This window comes from Silurus meridionalis, chromosome 7 (assembly GCF_014805685.1).
Source record: "Silurus meridionalis isolate SWU-2019-XX chromosome 7, ASM1480568v1, whole genome shotgun sequence".
Taxonomy (NCBI): Eukaryota; Metazoa; Chordata; class Actinopteri; order Siluriformes; family Siluridae; genus Silurus; species Silurus meridionalis.
The window spans coordinates 19983706-20010193 of record NC_060890.1 but is presented as its reverse complement, the minus strand read 5'-3'; the positions used below and the strand labels follow the sequence as shown (position 1 = coordinate 20010193).

Sequence of the window (26488 nt, the reverse complement as noted above, 5' to 3'; positions counted from 1 at the left end):
CCCAATCACCAACCGTTCTTTCCTAGGTACACCATCTACCACTTCATCTAATTCACTCCAGAATCTTTCCTTCTCCTCCATCTCACAGCCAACTTGTGGAGCATAGGCACTGATGACATTTATCATCATCCCTTCAACTTCCACCTTCACGATCATCACCCTATCAGAAACTCTCTTCACCTCCACTACACTCTTACTGTACTCTTCCTTCAGAATCACCCCTACACCATTTCTCTTTCCATCCACACCATGATAAAACAGTTTAAACCACCTCCAATGTTCCTGGCCTTACTCCCTTTCCACTTGGTCTCCTGAACACACAGCATATCTACCTTTCTCCTCTCCATCATATCAGCTACTCTCTCCCTTTACCCGTCATAGTACCAACATTTAAAGTACCAACCCGAACCTCCACTCTCCTACACTGCTCCTTTCCCTGCCGTCTCTGTAGACGTCTTCCTCCTCTTCTTTTCCTCCTTCGGCCAACAGTAGCCCAATTTCCACCGGTACCCTGTCGGCTAACGATACCTGTGGCGGTCGTTGTTAACCCGGCCTCGACCGATCCGGTATGAAATTCTCATTTGTGATCCGCATATTTGATTTGGCACATGTTTTACGCTGGATGCCCTTCCTAACGCAACCCTCCCCATTTACCCGGGCTTGGGACCGGCACTAAGAATGCACTGGCTTGTGCCTCCCTAATGGCTGGGTTCATTTCCTTTAGCACTTAAACTTGCTAAATGACGAGTGATCATAGAGAATCACTAACAGGCAGGAATTACTAGACAAATGATCAAAAGCATGAGGATCTCATCTGTCTTGATATATTAAGTTTCGAAAATAGCTGTGTGAAAAATTGTATTTTTAAAGTTTAGTTCTTAGAGTGGAATTTAACCAAAGCTCGGCGTCTGTGTTTGTGGCTTTGCCTTGCCGTCTTTGTATTCTTTCCATCAGGGTGGTGACATATTTCTTGTTCTAGTCAAACACACTCTAGTAGATGAATGAAAAGCCCGTACACATCCCAGATGGACTTTGATCTGGCTGGCATTGGAATGCTGCTTACTTTTGGGTTTGATATTTTATTCATATTGCACAGTAATTACAAAATCTAATTCAAAAGCCTCTGAGACCAGATGGCGTTTATTTCCAGGCAGTGAGTGTGAGGAGGAGATAAAACAGACAAAAAAAAGCTGTTTTTGCAGCTTATTGTCAGGGGAGGTGTATGTATATAAGAGAAATGTAGAGTTGTTGTCAGTTCTTTTTAAAGTCTTCAGTGTCTGTCATACTGCTGGTTTCTGCATGCCCGTCTTCTCCTTTCAGTATTTTTTTCACTCCTTTTCATAAATAAATGAAGCCCATCCATTGTTTTGCTACAAGCGTTCGCGCTGCTCCTTATTCCAGCAGAAAGGAGATTCCTCTAGCCTTTATGACAGCTAATACTCTGCAATGCCATCATATCACCTGCATCTGAGAGCTGACCCAGTGTCATGCTGTCACATTGAAGAGTCCAGTGACTCACTAACGGCTGCTCTGCTTTTCCTTACAGTTTTTACACCATCAACGAGGTCATCAAGTTCCAGTACTCCAGACCCATCCGCAAAGGCGAGAAAGACCCGGACAACGAATTTGCTGTATGTATGATTTTGATATATGATTGGGCAAGGAACAAGATGTATGCAGGGAACAGAAAGTGGGAGCTCAGTGGTTTAGGGGTTAGACCTCTAATAAGGAGATGTTGAGTTCAAATTCTTGCATTACCAAGCTGCAAAGCAAGAGAGAGTGACTTTCATCAGTTATCTTTTTTATACAACCGACCAGTTTAAAGTAAAGGGCCTTGAACAAAGGCCCAATGGTGGAAGCTGCAAAAAAATCTATGCATTTATTTTATATATTTAATTTAATATTTATAACAAACTTTGGACGCATGCACAAGGCTTTGAATTGTTTATAAAGTCTGTAAAAGGAGTATATACTAAACTCAAAATGCTAATGTTCCCAGGTAATGGAGAAGAGTACCCGAGTACCTGCTCTATGCCCACCCTTCATGCATTCACAACTATTCATTTGCTTTAATATAAAAAGCCAGTTTCGCTTTTTTCAGTCACTCTGTCTCGGCATTAACAAGATCAAACTTTCTGACTTCCATTCCATGTCCAGGTAAACAGATCTGACCCATTGGTTAAACTGGACAGATCGTGTGGGGGTGGGTACTGAATAAGTCCAAAACACCTGCAAAATTTATACAAGAAATGTATGTGAATATAAAAAAAAAAGGAAGTGCACCTATTTAAATGCCAAACTAGCAAATGTGGACATCTCTATCTGAAATTAAATTACTAACGGACATAATTGAGCTGCTGGTAATTAGAATTCATTCAGTTTCAAATTCACTAGACAAAAAAAAAAAAGAAATCTAATTTAAGAAGATTTGGTTTGCCATCTGAAGGTTCAGGAGAAGTTCAAACTAATAACTTTTTCCCTAAGTGCTCTGCCCTGTGTAGCTATTCCTCTGAGACGATAATTTCACCCATTACCTATTTGTGTTCATTTTGTTCTCCCTAATAGAATATGTGGATTGAAAGGACTACATATGTCACAGCCTACAAGCTCCCTGGGATCCTGCGCTGGTTCGAAGTCATCTCCGTCTCTGCAGTGAGTAAACTGACCCATTGTGTTCTCTGATGATCTTTTCCTCTCATTTAACTTCAAGCCATTTTTTTTATAACCTAATGGGCCCAGGAGTGTTGGAATACGGTTCGCTTGTAGAAAGAAATTGGTATTGATTATTAGATCAAAATATAGTGTTATTCTCGGTAGGGCTGAAACCACCAAAAACTCTCACAGCGTGACTAATTACACAAGATCGTCTGAGTCATTTTACTTTTCTTTTATTTAAACTGCCTTTGAGGGTTGTAATAATTTAGAGGTGTGTGTGAGAAAGAGAGAGAGAGAGAGAAAGAGAGTGTGTTTTATCAGCCTGAGAAAGTGGCCTGTCTGCAATATCCAGTAGTTTTAGATATTCTCACTGAATTTCCGTTTCCGTGCTGCAGTTAACACTTTTGTGCCGATTAATGAGTTTGGATTGTGTTCTACAATAATTCGGGCCTTGATCAGGATTTTAGAGAATCTTTATGACAAAGCAGCTTCGTTAGTTTCTCAGCTTAAGTGCTTCTTCCATACAAGTCTTTCACTCTCTCTATCAATCCCTCTATCCTCTAAACCCCCCTCCCTTTCCCCAAGTGTGTGGTGCGTGTGCGTAGCTCAAGCTGCTCTACTTTCACTCATCTCATTCCCAGCTTTTCCTTTACAAGTTGATTCTTATATTCTTTCTGCATCCTTACAAATGCAAATCCCCTCTTTTACTCTCCTTCCATCTTCATCCTGTGTGTTTTGTGTATTTCTGTCCTAACTCAGATGTCGTCGTTTATTCTGGTAATCCTCACAACGTCCTCATTAGCTATTTGCGGAGCTGTGTGTTGTGGCCAGGAACAGACAGATTTGTTTGGGTCTCAGCTTCAGTCTGTCACAGCGTGGTGTGACATCCTTCTCACAGACGGCGAATGAATAAGGGACAATGCGCAGTAAATATCTAGTCCCAGCAGTAAAAGATCCAGATGTACAGATTACCTTTTTAAACCCCTATTTCAAAATAAAGGAGCAGATTTTCTTTTTTTTCTTCAAACTGGTTTAGACGTGACATTTTCTTTTTAGCCGACAGGATAAGGAGGTAGTGGAAGATGGACACCAATGCAGACCATCTTTTTTTATTATTATTATTGTTTTCTTGGAAATACAAATCGGTCGAAGCAAAAGCATATAAATTCATCTTTTAGCATGACATTAAATAAATATTAATATATTTCTAGTAGCAGCTCATCCAGGTGATCTTTACTACATTCGGTTCCTGAAACTGTAGAACAGATCTTCTTCTTTCAGCTGCTTCCATTAGGGGGCGCCACAGCAGATCATCCATCTCCACAACCCCCTGTCCTCTACATCTGCTTCTTTCACCCCAACTACCTGCATGTCTTCCCTCACCCCATACATAAACTTTCTCTTTGGTCTTCCTCTTTTCCTCCTTCCTGGTAGCTCCATCCTCAGCATTCTCCTACTGATATACGCCATGTCCCTCCTCTGCACATGTCCAAACCATCTCAATCTCGCCTCCCTCACCTCTAAAACGTCCTACATGCTCTGTCCCTCTAATAAACTCATTTCTAATCCTGTCCATCCTCATTACTCCCAACAAAAACCTAAACATCTTCAGCTCTGCTACAGATAAGGGTGGAAAAAATGATAATTATTAAGCAACAGTCTCCCATCACATTTATCTTGATATTTTCTTAGCATTTTGGTACTACTTGTTTGTCTTAAAAAAAAAAAAAAAAAAAAGGAAGCCATAGTCCTAAGACCTCTTAAGAGTCAGTAAAGGTTATATGTATCTCTTTAGCAAAGTGTTTACTTTTTTTTGGATTCGAAGTAGAAACCCATAATTAAACTTTTTCTTTCCTCTCTAGAAAAAACTTTAACACAAAATATTTAAATATAATATAATAACCTTTGTACATTTTCTGCATTAGCTACAAAAATGTCACATCATGGCTTTATGTATATTTTTGTTTTATATTATATTATCATATAAGAATATTAAGATGGTTTGACCAAATGTTGTACTTTTTATACTTTTTGTATTTTGTATTTTTTTTTATTTTATCCTTTACTTTTAATATTAAAAAAAATCTGCATATCTGTGTTTTACAGGAAGAAATTAGCCCTCTGGAGAACGCCATGGAGACCATGCAACTGACAAATGAGAAAATCAACAACATGGTCCAGCGTCATCTTAATGACCCCAACCTTCCCATCAACCCCCTGTCCATGCTGCTCAATGGTATTGTGGACCCTGCTGTGATGGGTGGCTTTACTAACTATGAAAAGGTGAGAACAAGCAGAGGTTTTACCAAAGAGAAAACACACATCATTGTAATCAACCGATTGGATTAACTGGTGTTAAATGCTTAAAAAAAAAAAAAAAAAAAACAAGGGGGTTAATAATTTCAAATACAATAAACACCATTTATCTACCAGTACCAGGATTTTAGCTTTAGAGTAGCATCTCATTGAGAATAATTGTGGTTAATTGAAGCAGCAATATCTAAATCATTTGTTTAGATACCTGCATGATGTCTCAGAAGGAACTAATCACTAAAGTGCTGCAGGAATCAAATGAACGCAAAAATAAAACACGAAGTGCCATCAAGGCAGTAGTGAAAAGCTCAGCATGCACTCTGATGACTGTTTACTTCTCTGGTTTATCTATTGCTCACTCATAACAATAAAACCTCATGGAGACTTTTTTCCCCACCAAGAGGAAAGAAACCCTCTTCAGCATTTAACAGTGTTTTGAAATTGTGCTTGAATTTGTAAAAATACATCTGAAGTAGGATAATGTCCTTTAATAGGCTTCTAGGAGGCTTACAAGTGCACCAAATTTCAGGTTTAAAATGATCTTGTGCAAACACACAGAGAAACAGCTGAGCAGCATCACAGCCTTAAGTTATTGTGTGAATTTGAAAAGCTTGAATATTTTATTTAACTATTAGTTCCATAGCCAGATTTCTACTGACTTGTGTGGTATTAGCTCTGAAAGGCAGAGAGATCAGACATCAAAAGCAGCAGTCTGTATACATTTATGAATTCTCAATTAATAATGACTGAAATCTCAACGAATACACACAACTGAGCCGTTATTATAATCAGAGGCAAGTTATTATTCTGCTACTCTTTTATTTAAACAGATCTGAATACAAGATAAAAAACAGCAAATCAACTGCTGGGAAATATTGCCTTGCCTTAGCCTGCCAACCAACAGACAGACAGACAGACAGACAGACAGACAGACAGACGCAGAAACAACTTTGTCATTGCATAGTACAGGTTCACAGCAACAAAATGTAGTGTGGCATCTACCAGCATTGCAAAAAAGTAGCAATCGTGCAATATAGTTTTAAGAAGCAATTTGCCCTCAAGTTTCAAGAAGCAATTTGCCCTCGTCTACAATCTGTAGAAGCCTATAAAATGTAATATATATTTTTTAATCTATCTTTAAAAGCATGTACAATGTGAGATATGCAGAAAGTTCCCAGGAAACCCTTTGGCATTTTTCCTTTCATTTGTCTCTCAAATAGAAAAAAAAAATGCTTCTTTTTTACCACTTCTGCCATTTTTATAATATAAAATATAATATAAAATTTTATAATTTCCCCACGTAAGGGCATATAAATCAGTGATTTGTTTAGAATAATCAGACAGCTACAGTTTAGCACATTTATATTAGTTAGTATTCAGCTTTCCCCTCGCTTACCATTTGAATTGAACGTCGAAAAGTTTAACAGTATTGCTATTTTGAGTGGTATATGTCTATCATTGTTACACATAATGTATTGTGAGTACATGTATAAAATGCAGGACCGCAGACACCGAACCTGTAATTCCACGGTCGCTTATTAACTCTTGAATCTGATTGATCGACAGCTCTTCTGATTGTATTTCTGATGACAGTTTGACGTTGATGTGCTAGTCTAAGTGTAATGACATAACTGTTTCTATCATAACATCAAACTAAGATGGCACTTTTTTTTTTGCCTAAAATTGATTTTTAAAGTAATTAAGTTAGTGAGAAAGGAATGTATTTATACTATGATATTACTATTTAAATGTAAGTGATAACTTGTTCTATGGTTCCACTACATTAAACTATGAATGGATTTTAAATTGATGCGAATTGCAATAGTATAAGAAGTGTAACTCATTCCAGGATATGCTGACCCTCCACTTTTAATTATTTAGCCTTAACATAGACATTCGGTTTCTCTAATTATACTCTATATTATAAAACAGTTAATTATACTCTATATTATAAAACAGTTAATTATACTCTATATTAAAAAACAGTTGATTATACTCTATATTAAAAAACAGTTAATTATACTCTATATTATAAAACAGTTAATTATACTCTATATTGTAAAACATCTAATTATACTCTATTATAAAACAGGTAAACAGTTCGTTCTATTCTATATTACAAAACAGTTAATTATACTCTATTAAAAACAGGTAAACAAAGGTCAATACAAGCTAGTGTTTGAAAGTGTTTGGCCCCTTACTGATTTCTTATTTTTTTGCATGTTTGTCACACTTTAATGTTTCAGATCATTAAACTTATTTTAGAAATTAGTAAAAGATAACACAAGTGAACACAACGTGCAGATTTAAACGAAGGTTTTTATTATTGAGGGAAAACAAAATCCAAAACTACATGGCCCTGTGTGAAAAAGTGTTTTCCCCCATGTTAAAACTGTGGTTTATTACACCTGAGTTGAATTTCTCCGGCCACACCCAGGCCTGATTACTGCCACACCTGTTCACAATCAAGAAATCTCTTAAATAGGTCCTGCCAGACCAAAATATCCTCAAAAGTTAGACATCATGCCGAGAGCCAAAGAAATTCAGAAACATAGAGAAAGGAGGTAATTAAGATCGTACCAACAGTAAAATATGGAGGTGGTAGTGTGATGGTCTGGGGCTGTTTTGCTGCTTCAGGACCTGGAAGACTTGCTGTGATAAATTGAACCATTAATTCTGCTATTTACCAAAACAATCCTGGAGGAGAATGTCCGGCCATCTGTTTGTGACCTCAAGGTGAAGCGAACTTGGGTTCTGCAGCAGGTCAATGATCCAAAACACAGCAGAAAGTCCACCTCTGAATGACTAAAGAAAAACAAAATGAAGACTTTGGAGTGGCCTAGTCAAAGTCCTGACCTGACTCCTATTGAGATTCTGTGGCATGACCTTGAAAAGGTTCATGCTCGAAATCCCTCCAATGTGGCTGAATTACAACAATTCTGCATAGATGAGTGACCAAAATTCCTCCACAGTGCTGTAACAGACTCACTGCAAGTTATCCCAAACGCTTGATTGCAGTTGTTGCTGCTAAGGGTGGCCCAACCAGTTATTAGGTTTAGGGGGGCAAACACTTTTTCACACAGGGCCATGTAGTTTTGGATTTTGTTTTCCCGCAATAATAAAAACCTTCATTTAAAACCCATATGTGGGTGTATCTAGATTGTGTCTGATTGTTTTATAGAAAATGTTATATGAATGTGTTGTCTTATGTCATTCGAATGAACTCAACGCCGCCTCTCATAATCTCGTCCTCTGCAGGCGTTTTTCACAGAGAAGTACATGCAGGAGCACCCTGAGGACCACGAGAAGATTGATAAGCTGAAAGACCTGATCGCCTGGCAGGTATGTTCTTTACAGCTCTCAATCTGTGATCCTAAACAACTGACAGATAAAATCCAGCCAGAGACCCTTCTGACAAGACCACTGCTCACTAAAACGATAATAATGATTTCCATGAAGCAATTTTTTTCAGCAAGCTCAGTGTGTGTGTGTGAATCCTTTTTCCTGTAAGCAGATAGCACATTATAGAAGACATAATAAATAGGAATGTTTACTTCAAGTTGGAAGTCTGAAGGATGTTTTATTCATCTTAATCTACACTGCTAAATGATAGTGAAATGGTATCTAACTAGTGTGGACAAACCTGTGAGGATTTTTCCGAGGACCATAAAAAAAAAAAAAGAATCAATGAAAATTCATAGTCTTTGTTGTTTCGTAGCAAAAACATATCCATAATTTACTTGTAACACTTGAAACACGGCCAGTCTGCGAGAACTGGACAGAATTCTAGAAAGGTTTTTTATGGCGAATTTTTGAACAATGATTATCTGAGAATGGATTTACAATGCTAGCTCAAAGTTAATACAGTGAGAATTGGCAACAGAATATTTTAGAAAATTTGAGCAAGATAGAAAATTAGCATACCTAAAAATATTTAATAGGTTAATCTTTTTAACCATGTGTGATCTTAGAGATCTTACCTCTGGCCTGGATTCATTGTGTATTTGCAAATTTTTTATATATGAAATAACATTATTTTCTATAAATATAGAAAATATATATATATTATATATAATAATAATGTGTATAATATATATTATTATATTGATAATCTATTATTTATTATTACAAATGTAGTGTTATTCTTTCTATTGTAGAACTGATTAAGATGTAGAACCGTTGTGCAAACGTGTTTCAGCAGGAAGTCAGTTTTAAGTCATGTTTTACAGTCTCCTTCTCAGCAACAAAAAAATCATGATATTTATAAAATATAAAAAATCCAAATAGAATCAATCACACACTTGTTTTGAAATTGTAGTCATTTTGCTTGTTTTATTGATGAGGCTGAATAACAGAATGCAGCAAGGTGGTAAAATGTGCACTAATACAGCATCAAATACAAACAAATGCCATGAGGGCTCATAAAACACAGTTAAAACAAAAGTATCTGGAAGATGCTCCAGCATATGTTCTCGCAAATGTTCAGCCAAAGCGGCATATGCTTCAGTGCGAATTTTCATTACACTTATAAATATAGATGATTGCATCAATCGGTCGCTTTTTCAGACTCTTTGTAATTGTTTACTGTGTGCATGATCAGATGCTGAGCCGGGTTGAGACAGCAGTGGTCAGTCAGTCAGTCAGTCAGTTAACTTGTTATATGAAATACATTTTCCCATTTGTTCTGCTATACTGGTATTGCATAAATGTGCTTGTCAGTGGTCTCGTATCTCGTGGTTACACCGTGCATTTGGGTGCATGTTTTAGTTTTGAATAATAGTGGAAAATATAAATCACACCAAAGATCCACCTCTATATATATAAAAAAAATTTTTTAAGTCTAATAATTTCTATGAAGTTGTCAGGATGATGAATACCATGTTATATAGAATGCTCTAATGTTCTAATGCTTAACTAATACTTTGTTTTATATAAGAATTATTATATATTATATAAAGTTTAGAAAGCATAATGCATCTGTGCTATAATATCTTTACATGTGAACACTAATGTATTATAAATTATGCAGTACCAATACAGTATGAGACTTCCAATATTAGTGTCCTGTATGCAGGTATTATAATGCAATGTAATGTATTCAGACATTATAAAATCATATGCTTTTTAAAGTGTTGTGTATGAAATAACTACTTCAATGCCTGTATACAGGCTCATTTCAGGCATTATAAGGTTTTGTGCATTCCATATAGCTGTTCTGAATATTTTCATAGTGCAGGAAAAAAACTATACTATAATTTCTACCGTATTTTAACTATATTATATAAATTGTACACACAGGAACATTCCTTCTAATGGCTCTTAACCATAGACCCCAAGTGTTTTTTAATGCACTTATATAGCAAACTAGCTTATAACTTTGGATTGTTAGCTACCACTACTTTTAGACTAGTTAATTGTGTTTTCTAACTCATATACGCATATAGTGTCACTTTCACTTCCCTTTTTTGTATATATAAAAGTAATTACATTTTAATTTAAATTTGTCCACATCTGATCAATAATAAAGCACAATATCAAACTGTTTACTAAACATTCTTGTCTTTGTATGTTGTGTGTATCACACACAGCTAGTTCAGTCCTGTGTGTTTGATCGATTTGGTTAGCTCTCCCCTTGTGCAGGTTGCTATCTGCTCTAGGGCACATGTCATACACACTTAACTTCAACTCATGACCCTCCTCACTGTGTAATAGGTCCTGAAGTACTTACTGGCTTTATAGATGCACAAGGGAGGAAAATGACATGTAGAGGCCATTTTGTGAAGTGGCAGGCAGTCTATAACAACTCAAACAAAGCCTGGGGTTTTGAGAGAAACTGCATGGGCAGCAGTCACTGGTTTCTAGAGTAGCAATAGAAAAGCACTTTTCCCAAACTGCAGTATAAAATGTGGGTCACGAATATGACATTGTAAAATATATGAAATCAGATGTTGTAGTTTTTGTTTGTTTGTTGGATTCTTTAAATCAGGTACTCTCGCATTGCTGCTCATTAAGTTATACTCAATTTTAGACTGGAGCTCATTCCACATTTTAATTTAGAGATAATTCAATAGGTAAACGTTAGTTGTGAGCATGAGCCAGAGTCCCAATCCTGGGGAAATGGACCTGGCAATCATCTGGAGCGCCAGTTGGTTTAATTTTCTGGGAAATTATCAACAGGCTCATGTGTAAACAGAAGCTAATACGTTTTTTAGGAAAAGCGGATGATGTCTGCCTAATATTCATTCTTGACATTTTGACTCGGTCAGGTGGAATTGGAATAACACTGGCCTGTTAGAAAAGCCAAATCACAGAAGGGGAAATAATTCAGAACATAAGATGTACTGTGTACCACTGTGTATAGTAGAAATGACAATAAAAGCCACTTGACTTGACTTGATGTATTTGAGTTAAACAACACTTAATTTTTGTCCCTGGGTGAACTTTGACTTGAGAATTGTATTCATGTGAGACTTCTCTTCTGTAGACTTATATTAGGGTTTTGTGGGGGGTTTTTTCTTCCCCATTTGTTTATAATATTTACACCTCTGTAAGCACTTGCTTTAAAATTAGCACAGTAACGCCATGAAAGGAGGTAAGCTGAAAGTCAACAAAAAAAGGAAATGAGAAATGTCTGGAAATTGCTGAAAAAGTAGAAAAATAAGAAGCATTAGGCTGCAAACAAAGTTCTCTGTGAAATTAATGAAAACGTCCACAATGTACAAATTATCAAACAAGTTTAAGATTATAGAGAGTAGCAGAGAAAAAAATGCAGGTAATAAACTTAAATTATTATTATTTTATTTTTATTTTTATTTTTTTAAAGGAATCCACTGCTTACAGGCTTTCAATGTGAAAACACTTTCTTATGGCATCCTGTGAAAATTCACACGTGAGGTTGCTTGAATAGATTTGACTATAGACTGAGAAACGTGTACAGCATTATTCCTCCATATCTCATTTCAGAAAAATAGAACCAGGCTTCATCAGAATAAAAGGAAAAGTTCTCTTTGATTTGTCTATTGATCATTCAAGTTATTGTTGCTAGGTGACATTCAGTGCTTCAGTGCAGATCCTAAATGACTGTTCCCTGTCTGTAAGTGACTGTGTGTTGTCATTTAATTTTTTAAGAATATGAAGAGATGGGTGCTGATGCAGGATCAGGCTTCCCCTTATTTGCATGCATTCAGCATTTCTGGGTTATGAGCCAAGCTAATCTTGAAGCTGCAATGCTATGCCTTCTGAATGTGGAAATGCTTGCACAGGCATATTTACCACTTACATATATATTTGAGAGCATTTTCAAATTGTATGATCTGGGCTTTCCAATACTTGCAGCATTTTTAAAGGAGGTATTGCAGATTTAAAGAAGTAATTGAAGCCTTTTAAACCTGCACAATTATTACTAACAAATATGTGATTGTGTAATGAGAAAGGACTCGAGATTCAATGTCTAAGTGCAGCTATGCAATCAATATATGACTGTATACCATTAACCATTACCCTGAAGAAGAAAAGCTCTTGGTATGAGACATTAGAGCAAGTTCTTACTCAGGTGTACTTTAATCTTTTCAGTCAACTTTATATTACTGCTATAATTACATGTTCATTACATATTCATCAGACCCAAACTACTTTTCTAACTTATGATAATACACACTTTCACTCTCAGTAAGGAACACTGTATCTATAAGTATGAACTTCACAGTGTTAAGACATGATGAATACCTTTTCCTGAAGAATTCCTCGATACTATACTAAAGTATCTCAGTTTCATGTTGATCTTTAGTCCATACAGACTGGCTGAAATTCTAGTTTGTGAAGCAAAAACATGTTCAGGTACATTTCATGAAGCTTAGAGTGAAAGAAAATTATGGACTTTTCCTTTAACTGAGAATCTCTGCCTTAAATACCACATAAACCTCTAGGTGTGTTATCTCACCTACACAGTGTTTTTGTAGTTTGTTGTGCTATTGATTTTTTTAATCGCCTTAATTTGTGCAAAAACAAAAAAACGAAACCCTGCAGCCCACATATGGGTGTGTGTTGGGCTAATATTAATACAAGAGCTACAGGGTAGGTTGGGTGGAAGAATAGGAAACAGGCCAAGAAGATTTATTCTCTACTATATCTATCGCATAGTATAGGAAAATGTAATTTTGAAAATAATTTTTCAATAGGAAAATTCCCTGATGGACCTTAATGTCCATCATTTAGCAGCCATTAAACCAGGGTGCATAGTAAACAGTCTCACCCTCTGACCAGTGTTACAAATGATCAATGTATCAAGCAGCATGAATCACCCTCGACTTGATGTTTGATGCTGGGGTGAGGATAACATGTAATTGGGTCTAAAGCGAGTCAGGATCTGTGTTCAGACGTGATCAGGCAGATGATTGCTGTGCATTGCGTCAGCGCTCAGTGACAGACGTTTGCGTTTTTCTGTCTCATCTCTCAGTAGCGTGGCTTGGGCTTTATATTTGTCAAAAAAAATCTATTCCTCTTGCTTTTATGTTTGAAGAAAACGGGATTTTGCACAATGTTTTGTCTAACTGTGTTTCTAGTAAACACCATTTAGATGTCTACAGGACTATTTTTTATTTATAGCGTTTGTGAAATTGTGTAGGTTATTCAGGTGAGAACCCAGTGCTTTCAAAATAAGCAGAAAATGGTATATGTTGCATTTGATTGATGCACTTTGAAGAAGTCTTGTGCTAAATCATAGTAATACACATTACCCTGCAATCTGTCTTGAGAATGAACAGTCACCCCATGTTGGATTGCGTTGCCCGTTTTGTTTGTCATAATATCCAATACAACACAGGAGACGCATCAACAACGTGCAAGGATTTGATGAAGCAGGATTCAGTGTTGGTCTGGTTTAAACATGAAGTGAGAAGTGTCTGGAACACCTCTGTGAAAACAGCACATCTAGGGTTAGAGCACAATTTAATCCAGGATTTTCTTTTTTTCATGTATGCTATTGAAATAAAATTCAGCAGGAAAATAAAAATTTAGGACTCACACACTTTAACAATCAGGTCTGACAAGCATTTGTTTCGATCAGTGATACAAATTCACAACAGATGCATATCTCACACAATGAGTGTTTGAGAGGACACTGATGGTAAAATGACAAGTATAATCTCGGACTGTCTCTGACGAGAGAGTCTTATACTATTTTATATCTGCTGAAACCAGTACAACTACACACTACTTATAAGTCCTAATGTAGCCATATGCACAGTCTGGTAATCACATTCTAGTAAAGGGAAATGCTTATATCCTAACTTGTACAGCATCGTGGGTGTCTAAATCCAAAGTACCCATATGCATCCTGCAGCTGTTACCAAATAAACTTGTGGAAGTGCTTTTTCTTTTACCATTTCTATGCCATTCAGTGTTAACTAGGTAAGTGTGGGTTGGTAACACCCAAGAACTGGTTCATTCATTTGGAAAAACTACATTTTACAGATTGCTGGCATTCAGAATGTGGAAATGATTTATTAATATATTAATAATTGTCTGGTGTTACCCAAAATAGTATGGGTTCCCTTTTGAGTTTGGTTTATTTCAAATTTAAAATATTTCAAGTTTATTATTATCATTGTTATTATCTCTTAACATAGAGATTTTATAAGCCACTGTCACCTCTGCCTCACTCATACTTAAATCTAAACTGGACTTCTGTAAATCTGCTTCGTGAAGCTTGAAGGCTTGCTCATCAGGGAAAGACTTACACTAATAAAGAACATCTTATTCATTTTTATCACCACATTATCTGTGTAATAAACATTTGAAATTGTCTGTCTGTCTGTCTGTCTGTCTGTCTGTCTGTCTGTCTGTCTGTCTGTCTGTCTGTCTGTCTGTCTATCTATCTATCTATCTATCTATCTATCTATCTATCTATCTATCTATCTATCTATCTATCTATCTATCTATCTATCTATCCATCTAAAGTTAACTCCAGAGACTGTTGTGTGATACAAACCAGCTCATCTGGGTACACCAATCACACCACAATCGAAATGTTTTTCCCCAGTCTAATGGTGGTTCTAAACATTACTTTGGTCGCCACAGCAGATCATCCGTATTCGTGGTCCGCATGGTTGATTTGGCATGTTTTTACGCTGGATGCCCTTCCTAACGCAAACCTCCCCATTTATCCGGGCTTGGGACCAGCACTAAGAGTTCACTGGCTTGTGCAACCCTATTGGCTGGGTTCTAAACATTACTTACTTAATTACATAAATTGTCTACTACTGCTGCCACAATTGGCTGAATAGATAGAATGAGTAGGTGTGCAGTTGCACTTAATAAAATGTTTTATGAGTGTATATAGCTACTGTGTTTTCACCAATATGTAGACTTGACTAGACTGTTTTGTGCTCAATTTCAGATTCCGTATCTGGCAGAAGGTGTGCGCATTCATGGTGAGAAGGTGACCGAGGCCCTGCGACCATTCCATGAGCGTCTGGAGGCATGCTTCAAACAGTTAAAAGAGAAGGTGGAGAAACAGTATGGTGTGAAATCCCTGGTAAGAAATAAACAAAACAAACTGAATTTGAGTTTTCTCCAGACCTGATTAAAAAAAAACAAGACACAATCAGGATATGCTTAGTTATGATTAATAGGTCCCTTCCTGAACAAGTTAATAGTAATTTAAATATGTAAATGTAATCTCAACATGTAAAATATAAAAGGTCATTTAAAGGTCCTTCTAGAAGCCACATTGTGCTGGGTCCTAATTATAAAGTAAAATTTCACTGAACTCCTTCCACATGACCACAACAGTCACATTGCCGGTAAGAGTGACCCACATTGTTCCTCATGTGTGATGAAATATTTCTTTCAGGTAACCACATAGTGTTAAATCTTCAAGATTTATGCACTGGAATTATTGATTGTTACTATAGTAATATGACCTTTTTCTGTTTTTCTCAAAAAGTACGTTTGCTAAGTATCAAAAACATCAAGAAGAAAATATAAGACTTGCCCTTTTTTTCTGAATCTAGTAAAATAGTGCCATATTTAAAAGCTTGTCACAATTACTGCCATTTACAGAGTGCAATCTACAATGTCTGAAATCTATACCCACATGGATGTGCGCCATCTTGCACACTATTAAAGTTTTACACTTGAGTAAAGAAAATAGAGCTAAAACTCTACAAAATACCAATCTAGTATATGTCATGGTAGCGCCAATGGGCCCATCACAAACCCTACCCATCATCCCCTACACACAGCATGTCACTAAACATTTACCTGTGTCTTATTATGCCTTTTAGTATCACATTTTTAATGTTCCAATTTTTCAAGCTTCTCTGGAGGTTTGTTTCCACAGTAAAGCTTGTATGTTTTTTGCCTCATATCATGTGGTTTTTGCACTTGCAACAACATTTTGACTGATGCAATGAGCTCTAATATGATACTGTTGTTGCTTGAATTCTCCATATTATATTCTTCCAAAGCAGTAGTGACATTCCCAGCATGCTAATCCCAGTGTTGAATGTTTCTCTTATGGGAGAAAGAGAGAGAGAGAGTAGCTTATATGCAAAGAGTGCAAAGATTTTTACCAGTGCAAACGGCCAATAATCATCCTTCTTCAGCCTTAAAAAGTTATCTTGCCCATACAGCTATTTAAAACTGATTTTATTTAAATGTGTTTTCCTATACATAATCCTGTTTATTGCAAGAGTCTATTTTGAGCCATATGCAGATTTCAATCTTTTTAGTTGATTATTGAAATTCACCTCATTCAATTGGTCAGAAATTTAATTCAGATCTACTTCAACTTGTTTAATCTTAACTGATCGACACTCCCAGTTGAGCTCTCGTTTGGGCTATTTATGGATTATTAGATTGCATGTAAATAAGAGACAAAATAAACCCAGGGACTTAACAGAAACTCCCACTTGGAATAGATTTGCATTTATAGTCATATTTATGGCATTTAGCAGATGGTCTTCACCCACAGTGATTTTATCTTCCTGGAAAATAAATCCTTTACAGGTTTAAACTGGAGGCTAAAAAATCTCATATAAAACGAAAATAGGCATCACTCCTTCATCTAGGTGCGTAATTAATATTTATTTAAGAGCTTTACTGTTGGATGTCAGCATTGCATGTAAACCGTTGCTATTTGAAGGTTGCAGATTCAGTGAAAGTATACATTTTGCATAAAACATGAAGCAGACTAGCCTATCAGAACAAATACCAGCACAAGCAGCTGTTTAAATAGTCGACATGGTAATGTAGCTGACTGGCTTGATAATTAGGCACACAGTGTAACAGTCTTTTGACAGCTGTGTTGTTTCCATGCACACTAGACAATTTGTGCTCTGGTATATACAAAATTATAAAAACTCTGACCGTTGTCTACTAACTCCACTTAGATAGGCCTCTTTCCTCTAATACTCAGTCAGTCCTGCAGTGTTTCGTCCCCTAACTCCCCTCCTCCACAGACATGCCTGCTGTGTTGCCTAATGTTGCTCCATTAATAACAGAAGAAACTAAGAACAAGAAAGACTGAGAGAAAGAGGAACAATTAATAAGTCAAGGGGAGCAGAATGGGAAGACAGTGAGAATATTAGTGATGGCACCCAGCAGGTATTGATCATCAGCTTCTGAGGCACACAGTGCTGCTGGTCAGTCGCCTCTCACTCCAATGATGGCTCATGTGGAGCCTGGATGTAATGGATGTGCACTAACGGGCCACTTCAAGGGCAGTGTTTGTGTGTGTCTGCGAGATATACAGAGGGAGACATGTGTGTCCTGTGTCTTGCTGTTTGTGGCCAGCTGACCAGTTTGATTCACCTTTTAGGACAGTTGGTGAAAATTCCAATTGTTTCAAACTGTATAAAAGGCAAGCAGAGTAGATCAGCACGCAAACACTCTCCCCAGGCATGTACTTTCATCCACAGAGTTAACTACACTTTATCTATTCTCTGACTTTTAATTCATCTTTGGTTTTGTTTTATTATAATTGTTCTTTTGATCTGTACAGTTAAACAGTGGCACAGTTTGTTTTATGTGGAACTTCTGTATGCACTGCATGCTATAATCACTAAAGCTCAAACATCATTTTTAAAACTATTCGAAGCATTAAAGCCCTAACTATAAAAATTAGGTATGTGTGTTTCAGCCTCCGATGGCGGATGAGCGTCGTGGCACACGTCCGCGGTCGATGGTGCGCTCCTTCACCATGCCATCATCTCAGAGGCCGCTTTCTGTCGTGTCTGTCACCTCCTTATCATCAGACAACTCACCATCAAGACCAGGATCTGATGGGTACAACACACACATGCGCACACACACACACACACACACACACACACACACACTCACACTCACACTCTTACTTTCATCAGCACTCAATAACATTATCTGTATATTCTTATCAGAACTGCATTTGTGTCCTCTTTAGATCCCATTACATTGCTGTGTAATTTTCCTTCCATCTCCCAAACACATGTTGAATTAGTTTCTCTACATTACCACTAGGTGTGAATGACTTCATTATATAAAATATGCTGATTAGCTATACAGCAATGTTTGCTTGCTTTCTTTCTCTCTCTCCGGAAATGCACAGCCAATCACAGCTTTCAAAATCCTAATAAGATGTTTCTACTGCTAAATTATTTACAGGATGTAAACCAATTATAGGTGCTGAAATGGTCATGTCTAAATGTACCTATTTGACTTATACCAATGGACACTGAAGGAACTTAAAATTATACAAGCAGATCGTTTCCAAATGATCTCTCAATTCACTTTGACAATTGTATGCACAAATATACTTTTCTTTCACCCCTTGAAAACGAAAGGTGGGTCAGTTATCTGCAGCTGCTTTAGTTATAACAGCAGGCTTATTCTACATTTTGGAAACTTGTTTGTTTTAGCATTAAAAATGCACTGCACTTGTGCCAGCCTTATACAAATGCCACAATAGGATTAACAGCTGGAGTTTGCACTTTCATTCATGCACTGATGCAGAAATTAAAAGCTTCTCTGAACTCCTCACTGTGTGACTTCTCTAAATTGTATGTCTCAAAGCTTTTAATTTCCAACCACCTGCTGAATCACTGATGGTCATCAAACAAAAGCATCCACTTTATTAAATGTGTTGCTGCGAAGTCAGATTTAAAAAAACAAATCAGTGCTTTGATGAAAAGAAATTTCTGTAGTACAGGGTCAGTGAGGTGTGTGTGTGTGTGTGTGTGTATGTGTGTGTGTGTGTGTGTGTGGTTGTGTTTTTGGAGTCTTGTCTTCTTTATTGTATATCTATGGATGTATTCTGAGGAAATGTATGTCAGAAGGATTAAAGTGTGTGTATGAGAGAGACATTCTGAGAGGTTTCTGCCAGTCCTGCATAGCGGGCATTGTATTGCGAGCCTGAAGGATTAATTAGCCCATGTTTGGAGAGTGTGAACTCATCAGTGATGCCCTCCACTGGTATTTAATTGCAAAGGGCATTGCACCACATGCTCTTTTATTTGAACGGTTAATCCTTATGGTTGAAGGAGTCTGATTCGCTCAATCCAGAACCAGCACTTACCAATTATGAGAGGCAGTACTGGGTTTGTGAGAAGCGTTGTTGACCTGGTAAATGTGTTTTAGACAGCCATTCAGCTTTTTGTTCTAGACATGGAGACTAACTGCAAGTATTTAGATGAGCTTGGTTTATAGTTTTGATAGGTGTGACCGAACCATCCACTGATGAAATCCCGTCAAAAACATTACTTTAGGAGTTCCTGGCTGCTCACTTAATGTGTTGATCTATTTCACTGATAACATATGCAACTGTGACTGTGTGAAAGGTTTACTTTAGGGGAAATGTATTCATTCAGTCAGATGATTAAAAACTGGTCTTATATTGAATTATATGTAGCTCATTCTAATGTAAATAGCATTATCAGTGAATGGCTCTATTACTGTAGAGTCTTCACAGAGAGATGGCAAAAGAAACAAAACACACACTATTGGTTTTGTTTCAGCCACCTGAAATATATTTAGTGTACACTGGCGAAGAAAGTGTCAAACGAAGGCACTATTGTGAATGGTTGAGGAGTTACCCAGAACGTGACCATGCCCATCAGGATAGAAATGTTTTGTCAGCTCAAGTTTCACTACAGTGGCCTGAATCATATAACTGCATACCACAGCAAAACAATTTTGCACTTTAATTTGTTCCTCATCTGTAAACACCAGGTTGCCATGGCCAAAAATTAGATATCCTCATTTTGTAGCATTTCTGTTGAATACAGACCAACTGTAAGAGGTGCATTTTTCCATTTGCTCTCCATTTTACAGATGGAACTATGATATTAAAAATTGCTTCAATGTCCATGCTGAGACTGTCACTGTCCTTCCTCCTTTTTTTCATCCTCTCCATTACCTCGTACTCCATCTTCCTATTCATTTCTGTACTTTGATCCTTTTTCTGTCTCAACCACCCACCTGCCGACCCAAATTTCTTATTTTTCACTTCTGACTTCCTCTAGCTTTGCTCTGGAACCCCTCCTGCCAAAGAAGCAGCACTTTAAGTCTCAGGACAAGCTGGACCGGGATGATCCTGAAAAAGACAAGAAGGAGAAGAAGAAAGAAAAAAGAAACAGCAAACACCAAGATCTATTCGACAAGGAACTGAAGGCCACGGACATTCCCATGCAGCCAGCTGAAGCGGTCATCCTGTCTGAGACGGTCAGAGAAAGAATATTTAGCTAATGCTTTCTAGTGTATGATGTGGGTGTTGTGCTTTCAAAATCGAGAACAGCACCTGGCAACCTTGCAGAGTTAAACTCAGTCAATTCATGAGTTTGCTATTATTTGTATTGCTGTGGTCCTTGAAGCTTAACGAGTGAATCCACCATCATCAAAGTCATTATTTTTTATTAGCCTGTTTGAGTGGAATTGAGTTGTGTTAATCAAAATCTCAACTCGAAAATGAGTAGGTGTATAACCTAATATGTTCTCTGTATGGAAGGTTCAGAAGTAAAATGCTCTACGGCTCCAATAAATAGTCAAAATATTATGGCGCAGAATTGAATAATCAGCTATAAATTAGAAGCTTGATGTTTTATAGTTGATAAATCTTGAACGGGGCTTGAGAAAAAAAATTACTACTATTGTTAGTAATAGAGTATTTTCAAGACCCTATATTAATAAATATTTCCAAAAAAAAAAAAAAAATTTCTAATTCAGCGATCGCTTTCCTGTTTTCAGATCAGTCCACTGCGTCCCCAAAGACCAAAGAGTCAGGTGGTGAACGTAATGGGAGATAAGAGGCTCTCTGTGTCCCCAGGACCTGGTGTACAACAGACCTCTTCTACCCTTCCTCCTCCCATCACTCCAAGGGTCAAGCTCACCTTCAGCCTGCTCTCCTCCTCCAGTAAGTTTAATTTAATAGTGGCTTTTTTTTTTTTCTTCATCCAAGTTGCACGAATCAAATTAGATTGCTATATACAGAATGTCACTTTTGCCCTAGTTATTTAGTTTGTATAGACGTTATCTGAAGAAAAATCTCTTAACATGTTTGAGCGATAACCCACTTCTGTTTCAAATACATTTCTTGTTCTTTTTTTGGACTCATGCAAGTGATAGAATTGATAGAAACGGCATCTTTTATAAAGCTCATTGTTCTCCTTTGTTGTTCCTTAAAAAAAAAAACCCTCAGTCTAAGGATATCGTTGCGTTGTGTGTCATCATCTTCACTGTAAAATTTCTGTGTGAATAATAAAATAATGTGTGCTTTCCCACTATGTGACGCTGTTTTTGGTTTTAATAAAGCAGTTATGAACACATTGTTAGTGTAATAAGCTGGTTACTTAATATTTCTAGAATTCAGCCTATATAGATTTGATGTGCTGTATAACATATCTATCATATAAACTGTGCATTTTAATAACGTTAATTTTAGAATTGCCTGTACATTGTGTGTGTGACAGACCTAGAACTGAATGGAACAGGCTATGGTGAGGTTCCACCTCCTCTCCCAATCAAAAGCAATATGGGTGATTATGGAAACCTGATGGAAAACCCAGAGCTGGCCAGCCCAACCACCCCACCTCCTCCTCCTCTACATCAGCGGGTAAAACACATGAGCATGCACAAACACTCTCCCACCTTAATTATACCATCATATGCACTTTGAAACCAACACACAGGGTTTAATATTGTTTTTGGAAATTCTAAATGGTAATTGGCAGCAGGGGTTTGACAAAGAGTGACACTAAGTATGTATCTGACCTTTGCCTACTCGTTAACTGGCTTGAAAACTTTACTGAACACAAAGCCTGCCCTGTATGTGGAAAACTGTGAGGCAATAGATGAATATACGAATTGCTGCTTAATACTCATTCATTACCATGCATTGTTTTCTTACTTTCAGTGTTTTCCCCTTGACTTGATTTTTTTCCACCTTGAATTGGTGTGTTCATCAGTCTTCCTCTGCCTTACCATATTAATCTCCACTCACTCATTCACTCATCTTTTTTGAACTGGAACACACCATTCCATCTATTACCCTTTATTATTATTTTGTGTTTAAAAAGAAATGATCATAATCTTAATATTTTTGATAGAGGCATATACTTCCCCTCCACTGTGTTTTCTTTGTGTATATTAAATTCTCTTTGTAACATGCTATATGTGCACATTTCTAATTGTGTTATTGCTTGTAGTGCTTGACAACTTGCCTTGATTCATGTGTCTTCAGAGGACATCTAGTATCATGACTCCTCATAGAGACAGCTAATACTCATCTCAGACCACTGTGAATTACTTGCAACAGCTGTCAATTTCTCTCGGGGAAATCGTGTCTTAGCCCAACACATACAAGGCATAATTATCATCTCAGCTTCATAAAGTGCTTCTGATTCAACCATAAAAACCAAAAGCTCACCTACAGTAATGTATGGTACAGACTGGCTTCTTGATGCCTCCTCAAAGGTGGGCAAATCATAAACAATTTAGTTAGCCTACTGCTAGCACAACTAGCAAACTTCAACTATAAACTATTGCAATCCTCTAGTGCACAGATACTTCCTTTTTAAGTCATTAAGTGACACAATAAAAACCTTCCCTTTTAATGTTTCTTTCCTGTAACTCACTCATTGTACCTTAGAACACTGACCAATGGTCCAGGCTCTGGTTTACTGATCAGAATATTCAAGCCCCAGCACTGCCAAACTACCACTGTCATATGAGCAAGGACCAAGCAAGAATGTAGTGTTATGGCTGACCCTGTGCTCTGACCCCAGCTTCCTAACAAGCTGAAATATGCGCAAAACGACAACAACTGCGTCCTAATGTATATATGTGAAAAAGGCTACTACTACTACTACTGCTTTAACTGGTGCTCACAGTAAGACACATTTAACACCTGGATTCCAGCGTTCCACAGGGTTATGAAGAACCCAACTCAGCTACGGCTGACTTAGCAGGTGTCCATTGATAATCTCCATCCTCACACCACTACGAGGCATGATGTTTTCCTTGTAGAATATAAAGAAGGGTGATAGACTGTTAGCATATATTATTATTATCATTATTATTTTATTAAAAGGCGCCTTTCAAAACACTCAAGGAGACCGTACATTTGAGTGATAATCATAAAATCAAGGAAACCAACAACTGTTTAACTGTTAAAATTGTTCAGAAAAATCAACTCTGAATTGATGAGTTTTAAGGCATGATTGTAAAGTGGTCAGACAGACACTTTCTCATATATATTGTGGAAGAGAGTTCCAAAGATGTGGAGCAGCCCAGCTAAATGCCCTAAACAATGTAGTGACTAAGCGGACGAAGGTACAATAAGGAAAACAGATGATGAAGATCTAAAAGCACGCTTTGGAATGTAAACATGAAGCAAGTCAGAGAGATATGAGGAGCAAGGTTCTAATTATTATACGGGCAGTGAGTTCTGGACCAATTTAAGTTTATGAAGAAGTTTGTGAGGTAACCCAAACAAAAGATGTACAAGAATATCTGTGGAATTGGATGCGAAGGTGACGGCTGATGCTCCGCAGACGCAAGAACGCAGCCCGAGTAATATTGTTCACATGCTTTTTATTGACAGCTTGGAAGGTGCGAGTGAACAGGGATGTCACATGCTGAAGTCTTTCACACAGCTTGGCACAGTTGCTCAATGGTTATTCACAGCTTTGGATGGCAGAACAACTTTGACTGTACCCTTGGTCACCAGCTGCACCAGATAGTTCAGAGATGCAGTCCAACATTTGCATGTTATTTAGTAAAAATGAATAGAAGTGACATGGTGTGAGGTATAGTTATAACAAATACTAGATTGGTGTCACTTTGTGTCCTGTGAAAACTCCCTTTTTGGGTGGATTTTATGGTGAATTTGAAGCTCTACGTCCCTGTTGTCCACATTACCAGTAAAACCATGGCAGTAATTATCTGTTCTTACTGTTCTGTTCACTGCAGCAAGTTATATTTTAATATGTATTAAAACAAATATATCTATTTGGAAAATGTTAAGAAAAATGTTATTCTAAATGGTGTTATAGGAACATTCTGTGCTGAGGTGAAACATCTCGTTGCTTTACATGCCTCAGAAACAGGAGGTATAATATTCAAAATGAAGTGCTTATTACATGCCACGCATAAATTCTAACTATTATATCTACTCCTCTGGTTTTTTTTTTTTCTGTCCCGTTCCCCCTGTAGCATTTGCCTCCTCCGCTGCCGAGTAAAACTCCACCCCCTCCTCCTCCAAAAGCCACAAGGAAGCAGACGTCCATTGATTCAGGGATTGTTCAGTGAGAATGGCAGTATATCAGACAGAAACTTTGGCACTACTCCAGACACTGGGCTTGGGTGATTTCGAATTGGCCTTACTAAACTCTAGGTGCAATAAAACCAAGAGTTCATACCAACTCCCTCATCATCTTCACACACACTGAAAGAGAGTTGGCCTGTTCGGGGACTCCCTCCTTTAATGCTTCCTCCTCTTACCAATTATTAGTCAAAGCCTCAGACCAGCTGGTAGTGCCAAGTACATTGTCTGATCCATTTCACACATCTGTAGGCCTGTTAAATGAAACTGTCTGGTGAGGCATGTGGCTAAAATGAACAAATCATGACTTGACCTTTCTGGCATCATCATGCAGGAGTTTTGCAGGATTAGAATATATGTTATAGTCAGCTGGTTTTTAGATCTTTGGTCTTGCTTTTTTCACCTATGTGACTTTATCAAGACCTGACCAACTACTCCAGAGCTTAGAGATCCTCCCATAATCAGAATACTTTAAACATTTTCCATGCCATTTTTCCAATATATATACACATATATGTATAGAAGTTTGTATATATGATTTTTATTTTATAATGATTTTTTTTGGAAATGTATTTTATAATGATTGTATTAATATTGGGGCAAATTAACTAGCAATTTTTTATCCAAAAAGGGCTTTTTAGTATTTTAAATGACAGGGATTGTAAAGTACTTCTTTGTACTATTATTGAATATGTTTTTTTTGTTTTTTGGAGTGTACACATCTAACTCCCACTGTTATCTCTGTATAGAAACTTTAATGCTGTAACCTTAGATTACAATAACAATGACTGTTCCAAATTCACTACTGACTTAAATAAACTCATTGTATGTCTTTTTAAACTTGGCTACTGAGACTGTGCTGACCAAACAGTATAGTTTACATGAATCTTAGATGTACTCCTGTGCTGCTTTTGCTCCTGATTAAAGTGCTGTTGATCGTTGACCCTCACCTCCATCTAAACTGGTAATCGAATTGGGTTTAGACACTCCCTCGTTCATTCTTATACATCCCCAACTTATTTCGCATTAGACAAAATGCTGCAAGCTCAGGCCTCTATAACTTAAACAAGATCCCCTAGATTTGCTTGTAATTGAGAGCAGATACGAGCCAAAGATCTACATCATTGTCTTATTTAGAGCGATTTAAGGAGATATAGGAATTTGGAGGTGGAAGCTCAGTGTTTAAGGCATTAGACTTTGTCTCGAAGTTAGGAGTTTAAATCTCATTACCACTGCTGGGCTCTTCTGCAAAGCCCTTAACCACTAACTGTTCAGTTGTAAGCCACTTTGGATAAGCGCTTCTGCCAAATGCCATAAATGTAAATGGAAGTATATATTTGTTGATCTAAGGGATGTCTTAAAATTAATAGCCACTTGAACTGTGAGTCAGACTCTAATGTTGATCATAAATTGTATAATAAAAGTAGTTTAAAACAAACGGTGTCAAATTTCAGGTTTTCCACTTGCACTTAATGCAAATCATAACTTAGTACTTTGGTGCAATGAAGTAATGCATAAAGTGATCAAAGACCAAAGCTTTGACAGAGGCGTGTTTCACCACCACCAAAATGAAATGATGATCTGGCATCAAGAAACACTTCATCACTGATACAGATGCAGTGCAGTGGTAAGTCTGTTTTTGCCGTTTAGAAAATTTACTTCTAGCAAGTCATTATCATTGGTCATTATAAATATAGCCACACCTAATGTAAATCCAAATTGACT

At 37.2% G+C, this 26488-nt stretch overlaps 1 protein-coding gene across 2 annotated transcripts in view; it reads left to right on the top strand.

Moving 5' to 3' along the window:
- dock1 (dedicator of cytokinesis 1) overlaps positions 1-25603 on the top strand; it is a 269769-nt gene extending 244166 nt beyond the window's left edge. For both annotated transcript variants that reach the window (XM_046852922.1, XM_046852921.1), the window contains exons 43-52: positions 1547-1631; positions 2566-2652; positions 4762-4938; positions 8227-8310; positions 15365-15502; positions 18110-18255; positions 20469-20667; positions 21190-21355; positions 21912-22054; positions 24655-25603. In XM_046852922.1, coding sequence (XP_046708878.1) covers positions 1547-1631; positions 2566-2652; positions 4762-4938; positions 8227-8310; positions 15365-15502; positions 18110-18255; positions 20469-20667; positions 21190-21355; positions 21912-22054; positions 24655-24750 — 1321 coding nt within the window. In that variant the 3' untranslated portion in view covers positions 24751-25603. The remainder of the gene's footprint in view (positions 1-1546; positions 1632-2565; positions 2653-4761; positions 4939-8226; positions 8311-15364; positions 15503-18109; positions 18256-20468; positions 20668-21189; positions 21356-21911; positions 22055-24654) is intronic.
- Positions 25604-26488: the final 885 nt, after the last annotated feature.